This window comes from Varroa destructor, unplaced genomic scaffold (assembly GCF_002443255.2).
Source record: "Varroa destructor unplaced genomic scaffold, Vdes_3.0 BEIS01000006.1, whole genome shotgun sequence".
NCBI classification, from domain to species: Eukaryota; Metazoa; Arthropoda; class Arachnida; order Mesostigmata; family Varroidae; genus Varroa; species Varroa destructor.
In genome coordinates, this window is record NW_019211459.1 from 26711509 (window position 1) to 26719341 (window position 7833).

A 7833-nucleotide genomic window follows, 5' to 3' on the forward strand; every position below is an offset into this window, starting at 1 on the left:
CTCTGAGAGGAGAACACCGTTATAGATAAGGTGAGCACGTAGGTCTCGATGGAGAACGCCCGGGGTGAATAAGTATGTAGCGTAAGAGCTTACAAGCAGCAGTACAAATGCCATACATTCTGATTATCTCTACGTAATGTGCATCTTGAGGTATTCATTGTATCATAATGTGAAGGAAACAGGAAAAATCATATCAAAACATGAGGATGCAATGAAGACGGCTGGGACGTCAAATAAGAGCGCAGTCAGAAATAACCTTTCCGTAACTCTCGTAAGACCGATAGTATCAGTGGCAAAGATCAATGGGCAACAGCATACGTAGCTAATGGCTTGTGTTATGATTCGGTGAAGTATGCTTTCTCTCCCCTTTCCCAACATTAAAGCGCCCCAACCGAAGCGGTTGTAAGCAACAATTCATTCATTCATTCATTCATTCACTAGTTGAAGAAGTCTCTACTGTTGCCGCAACCAAAGCGACAATATAGCGCGGAGTTGTCTGTGTCTGACACGTCACAGTAGTGTTAGTCGGCTGCCCGATAATTGAAGTAGTTGTAGCCGTTCGAATTTGCAGCGATTGTTGTTCGTTCATCTGAAGTGGTGTTTTTATTTTCGTCCGGAAAAATGTGCCAACAGACAGAAGATGTGCAGCAGGAAGTTAAGGGTATGTAATAATTCCGATAAGTTCAGAACTAGCTTTGGTCAGTGATAACAAAACTTTGATCGATTCAGTCGCTGAAGGTATCGCAGCAGCGATAGCAGTTCACTCCAGTCAATCGACAGTGCGGCAGCGAGAGGAGGAGAGGGGCAAAAAGGTTTGCCGGATTGGCGTATATAAAATGCGTTCTCATGCGATTGTATTCAATGGACCTGTTAAATGATTTAAGCTATAATTTTTGCTGTCTCATCAACCATCGTGCTTAACTTTATAGTAAAATCAGAGACAGTCCTGATTGCTAGCCACGTAAAACGTATAGGTATATTTAACGTCTCTTGCACTGGAGGCAAAGGAACGATTTCATGCCATATGTTTAATTTTTCATGGATCATGGCAGTCACAATATTTACGTTGATACTATGTGCTGTAGAAATTTATGAATAGAATGACATAACATGTTGTATCTGGCAGACAACGAAAAAAAGTTTTTATGCTTTGTCATTTTTTATTTTTCTTTATATTGTATGTAAAATAGACAGAAAATGAGACCGCAGTGGGGTAACCAAAACAAATATTAGGTTTAGATAATAGGCAAAATATAATTTGCTTTATTGCCGTATGATAAGTCAATGCGACTTGTACTGACATTTGTACTGACACGAAATGGCAAGAAACGGAGATTTATAAATCTCCGTTTCTTGCCATTTCGTGATCACTTGAGCAAAGCTTTCCAGTAGTATAGCTACGCAACATCTATCCGGATATCGATGAACCGAAATGTAATAAACACATAGAGTTAATGCATACGCGTCAATAAAATAGACTAACTATATTGTGTTGTTTCAATTCATTGATCCAGTTGATAAATGGGATGGTGCAGCTGTGCGAAACGCGCTTGATGACGAAGTGCGGTGCATAGTCACCCATGACTATCGTATGGAGGAAGACCACTCGCTACCTGACGGTCGGTTAGCGATCTCCGTCTTAGCGGTGGCAGCTGCGGGATGGGCCTTGTTATGGGATTGGTGGCATCCATTTCCAGAATCCCGGCCTGTCCTGGTTGCCTGCGTCCTATCTTATTTCGCATTAATGGGTATTCTAACCCTATATACGAATTACTATGAAAAGGGCATCTTTGTTGTCGCCAAAAGGAAGGTAAGTAAAGATTTAAGTGGCAGATCCGAGCCTTGCGGAAGCCTGTTTCAATCCCCAAAGCCTTAGTTTGTTCGTGTGCAAGATTTACAAAAGACTGCGTACGATAGTAGAGTATTAAACTACTACGTTTTAGTTATTTCAGGAACTCTTAAATTTCACGAATCGTAAGAAAATGCATTGGTGGCTACCTCTTGATGATTAGGTCATTAGAGGCAGAGCTGGTCTTATTACTTTGATTTCTTAGATCTCGTGAATAGTCCAAAGTTCATGGTGATTTCAAAAAAACAATTCGCTTTTTGTTGAGTATTCATATCCTAACAGAAATTATTATATATGTAGGTTTTTTGGATTTTGCACAACGACTCATATATGATGCAGAATACGTTGATAAAGAAGGATAAATATTAGTACAACTATTAATTTATTTTGGTCAAATTTCAGAAAAAATTGAAAAATTCAAATAGTTAAATGTTCGGCGTGTATCACTAGCTTCGCCATGGTTGATCTACAAAGTGAATCCTTGCGTATATGAACTTTTTTAAAAACGAAAAAAATCGTGTATTCGTCGTACATATATTATTAGATCCGAGTTGGCCAAAAACACAGAACATATTGTCAGAGGCATTATAACATTGGTGCTCTGTGTATATATTGTATCTTCGTCAACTTACAGATCTGTGACCTCGCAGGGTTCATAGACAAGTATGTAATTCGCATGTTAAAAATAATTCAGAAACTCTCCTTAACGATGTCTGTTTGCATTTTTTCTCGTTATGCTAATTTTCTTCTGCGTACGTTGCAACGACGGGTCTGGATTTTGGTAAAGGACGAGGTTGGCCTTGAAGCAGCGAAGGTATTCACTGTCCGTTCGACGTTGGATCGGTTCGATGACATGTACAGACTCGAAATGACGATGCATGTAGAAGGGCAAAAGTCGACGAGTTATGCCCAGCTTGAGAAGTCAATCTCTTCGTGGTTTGATACCAACGGTGTTCTGCGGAAAGATCTCCTTCGCAAGGATGTGGACAAACTTCATCGATCGTTACTTGATGGCAGGAAGGCTTCAATCATTAACTGAGAAAAAGTGAAAAGAAAAGAATCCTTAAGCTGAAAAGAGAATGGTTGACAATAATAAAGCAAGGCAAGACGAAAAAAGGACAACCTTAAGCGACTGCGCAGTAATGTGGTGTAATCTGGCGGTAAACAAAAGACACCGCCTTCGCTTTTGATTACAGCTGATCAACGCTTCAGGACAGTAACTGCCTCAAAAGGAGTAGAAGATAATCTGGTATAGATAGAGCTCCTCTTTGTTTATGCGAGTCTGGGTGAAGGAGGAGGCATTATTTTACGAGTCTATACCTATGACACAGAATTGTCGAGATACCCACTTGGACTAGCTTTTCTGGGTAGTATTGAGATACTGACTGTTCGTGATTGACAAGTAAGGGCGAATTCGTAATTACAGTGACACCGCAAGCAGAATGCCCCGGTTATGAACTTAAAAAGCATAAATATTTGCTACTATAGGTCGAGTTTTGAAACGATGCTTTTAAGCATTTCTTGATGGCAAACCTTGTGCAGGTACCAAATGTTCGGAACATCAAAAAACATATATATATACACGCTTCTTCACACACGCAGAAAGGTAAAGGTGACAAAGATTATATGTATAAGGAATACCAATAAGCACTAAGCATCATATTTTATATCGGAATAAATGCGCGTTAGTGAATGGTCGTTATTTTCGATAAGTGACTGAAAGTTTATTTATTCCTATTTTGAAATTTTTTTTTCGCATATTTATCTACAATACGCTTCATACATGCCAAGGAATATTTGAACAAAAAATCGCCTTCGGTGTTTTAACGTTCGAAGAGCACTATGCTCTCGTAAAATCTGAAGGCAACGGATGTCTTTGTACCAGGCACCGACACAAAGTGGGGAAAATCTCTATCCAGGATCGAAGAAATGCGTAGTTGGGAGTAAAAGAACTAGAAACTGGTCGTGACCAAAGTAATTTGACAGAGTTAACCTACGCTTCCCCTTGAATAAAGAGCAGTTGTTTATCATTGAATAATATATATATATATATATATATATATAATAATGAAAATTTGTTATTTATAGCTCGAGTTGTACAGATGACTAATTATCTCAGATAGTGTTCAACGAACGTAATCATGTGAAGTAATGTACTAAATGAATTGTTAACCTGAAATTGTTACGTTCGTGTCTATTTTTCAAGGAATTTCTGTTTACATTGATTACTCCGGATTATTTCTGACAATAGATTACAATGTTATTATTACACTGTCCTATTGACCAGTCATGGTTCTGTTGAGTCGAGTTAATAAGCAACAAGTGCATTTTACCCAGTCCGTGCCAGACATCTGTCCTTTTTCCTTGGGGTGAAAAAGCGTCAGAAGGGATACGTTCATAGATTGCTGTTTGTCATAAGCTAAATTTAGCTACTTATCTATTTATTTAGAATTGGCCTACTTAGTCAAATCAAATAATAAAAAAAAAATGTTTCTTTCACACAGTCGCACTGATGATACACTGTTCATATAAATACGTTAGATACTTCCATTGTGACAAAAACTATTAGGTCGTATAGTACTTTGTTAGTTGTTGTTTTTGTTGCTATTTTTCTTCGTCTTTGATTTCTTATGGTATGTGAAAATGTCATTAAAAGGATCTCTAGTCCAATTTTCTTTCTAATTCACTGTCTTTTTCTTTAAATCTTTAAGCATATTTTCGTTACGTTATAATTTGTTTCATTATAGTAGTACATTCATCCATTCATCTCTTTCATCTCTCGATTTGCTTATAACACTGCTATGTTTTACGATTACATCATAGCGGATTTCTGTATATATATGTAATGTTAAAGCATATTATTGTGCGGCTGATGAAATTGCGACGTTTCATTACTACCATCATCATCGTAGTTATCTGTCGTTTCTAGTCAACACTTATTTCGCTACTCCTATAGCCTCTAAGTTGTGCCTGTATCCATAAATTTTGTCTCTCAAGCACCGTCAAAAGAATTGCGATGTTTGTTAGATGCTACTTTCTGTCTTTTTGCATATAATTTGCTGAGATTTTGTCTTTGTTCTTTCGTTTCCTAAAAATATTTTGACTAATATTAACATGCGTTGAAAGTTATAACTTATTTTTTGCTAATCCTTATATCACTTACAAACTCACTACTAACAAGGTGGTACTGATCGCTGTTCCGGCTATTAAAGTCTTCACAAAGAAATAGAATCAAATGTAATCGCTAAATTTTTAATCTGGAGTAAAAGTATATGAACAGCAAAATCAATTTAGAATTCAAAATAATTTTACATTTTTGCTGTACAATTCATATGTATATTAGGTACGTAACTAACTGCTCAAAATGAATACAATGTGATGCTTTCTTGCTTATATTTTTTAAGATGTCATAATAAGTCAATTTAAAAGTTTTAGAGGAGGGGTTCCGGATACATATCGCTTTATAGAAAAAGATATTTCGACAAAACGAGCGAAATTCAGAGTCATGCCATATCTTTTCGCAACAAGGATGAAGAATGGATTGACCTTCAAACTCTATGTGTATGCATCAAAACTACCGTTCAAATATATTCATATTTTTACTGTAATAATCCAAGCGCTATACTTTTTACATTCAACGCAACATTCGGTGATTCGCTGATAGCAGACGAATAAATTAATTGTAAGATCGTCATGTCGTATATATGTACATGTTCACTATGACTATATTAAAGAATACGAGAACTTACATTTAAACCCAATTGATAGGTTCCAATCTATGTGATCAACGGTAGCGGCCGCTCATATTTACACATTCCTTTATTTATTTTCCCTATTCCATTTAAAATGGACGTTTACGTTTATCAGTCTGTCGCATTCACTGAGATATAAAAATTATAACTACTAATTACATGCGAATCACCCGTACTACAGATTTCAACTCCGGCATCTGCTTACCACATTGAAAAGGCATTTTATTCTGATTTTCCAACTTCTCTTTTTGTCATTGCAGGAATTCGCTAGTTCACATGCAGTTGTCATTGTGACATCCTTGAGTTTTTTGTAGATGAATATGATTCCTAATATACAACTCCTTTCAATGCATGCTTCCTTTTACAATAGCTTAGTAGAATATAATATTTTACCATCTCACGATATTTTTTAAAAATTTCTTTCTTTCACGAAGTAAAACCTGCCATCTTTGTTTAATTTATACGCGATTCCTCCGGTTGCGATTTGACGTATTACTATTTTGTAGACCTCTTAAGCATAAATGGCGATGTTTCGTGCTGGCTAGTGCTTCCTTTCTGCAAAGCCGTGTAATTAAAAAATGTAACCTTCCTCTCGATTCATAAACACTTTCCTGTGTTCAAGATTTCTCCATAATTATTTTGTTTTTGTTAATATAGCTGTGGGTGCTGCAGTTTATCGCTATTGTCGGTATTATTTTTCCCAAACGCAAAGAATTATTATTTTACTAAAAGCTACGATGGAATTGCTCCAGCATTTCCTATGGAAGGTGGTAAATTGCTTGTCGGAGAAGATATGACAACTGATGTGCAGCTAAACGATTTGACAGTGCTATTACATACGAAACTGGTGTCGTGCGCAAAAACATTAAAGTAGGTTGTTGGCTTTGAATGCCTTTAACATGGTACCCGCGTCCTAAAATTCATTCGGGATTCAAGAATATTATTTAGCCACTGGGGACCTGTTCTTCATGACCTGTTTATATTAGTGAAGTATTAAGCCCAATATCAGAAACCTCATAATGCACGTTATAGTAACGAAGGTATATTTAGTTTTAGTTACACTAACGGCTATTGGAATGTGGTTTCTTTTTAGGTGCTTTTTTGTATTAATAGCCATATCGTAAAACAGTAAATTCTGCTGACAGGCGAAACTTAAATAGTAAACCGTACATTTTGTTTATAGGGCATTAAATGAGCAGTGCATTTGGATCGCTCACTAATTTAATCTGTGGCGGCAAGCTCTGATGACCCAACTAGAGTAAGTAATAATAACGATCGCGTAAAACATTTGCACCAGGGTAAAGCTTGACACAGCTTTGATGCCTGAATTTAGAGCGAATGCTAAATATGTTCGAACTCATTAGCAGGCGGCCTGCTAATCGGGTTCGCAATTAGTCGCTGTTCTTGGTACCAGAAAAAAGACACATTAAAGCAAAATTTCCAGACAAGAGTTTTGTTTTTGGAATACTCAGGTGGGATTATGCAAAGTCGTCCACCCTTAAAATGTATCAAAATTTTACAACGTACCATTTCTGATGATCCCAAAATTTTATATGTTGATATTAAAGGTTTTTTTTAGATGAAGTTATCTATCGCTTGTAGATCCATTAAGGTTGGCTACAGCGACTAGCGTTTTTTTGATTTATTACCTTTTTAAGTCCTTGGACCGCTTGGACATTTAACCCAAGATTAGGTCTGTTAACTTGTTTCTAGGCGAGGCATGTTTGAGCGGGACCTAAAAACGAGTCTAAACAGACCAATATGGTTTCAGTTATCGGAAAATACACTTCTGCAAATAATTCTTGAGTGGTTTATGCCTTCACAATTGAAATATTGACCAAAGCGTATAGCATAGAAATACATTGGATCAACATGTTCGTCATGGATGTTTTGTCTGCACAGGCGAAAGTCAATTTAGCATCAATTAACCCCAAACACGCTGCGCAATCGTCGATGACCTGTATTTGAGAATGATGTTTGTACAGCAACCGGTAAAATTTCGTAATCAATTTATTATCTAAATTATTCATAAAGTAACAGCAGTAAATCGTGAAATGTAATCGAATAGTAATAATAGATTAGCGGTGCCATACAACGCCACTTATTGTTACGTTGTCTCCGATTAAGTACAACAGTTAATTTCAAAATCATTGGCATTACCATTGCCAAATTCTATTATTGTTTCAATTTTGTAATGCTATCGCCAAAATACAAATTCTACGTATATATATA

The 7833-nt window shown here is 36.6% G+C and overlaps 1 protein-coding gene across 1 annotated transcript; it reads left to right on the plus strand.

Annotated features, from left to right (window-relative positions):
- The first annotated feature begins 445 nt into the window (after positions 1–445).
- On the plus strand, positions 446–4531 carry Spase25 (Signal peptidase complex subunit Spase25). The gene is made up of 3 exons (XM_022811823.2): positions 446–661; positions 1515–1810; positions 2637–4531. Exons 1-3 carry the CDS (start codon positions 622–624, stop codon positions 2886–2888), a joined length of 588 nt encoding a protein of 195 aa, XP_022667558.1. The 5' UTR covers positions 446–621; the 3' UTR covers positions 2889–4531.
- Positions 4532–7833: the final 3302 nt, after the last annotated feature.

Excerpts from the sequence above, each read along its gene's own strand:
- Spase25 (XM_022811823.2), top strand. The coding sequence starts at position 622 with ATGTGCCAACAGACAGAAGATGTGCAGCAGGAAGTTAAGG. Across the intron at positions 662-1,514 it reads TGTGCAGCAGGAAGTTAAGG|TTGATAAATGGGATGGTGCA; the intron begins GTATGTAATAAT and ends TCATTGATCCAG. Across the intron at positions 1,811-2,636 it reads TTGTTGTCGCCAAAAGGAAG|GACGAGGTTGGCCTTGAAGC; the intron begins GTAAGTAAAGAT and ends ATTTTGGTAAAG.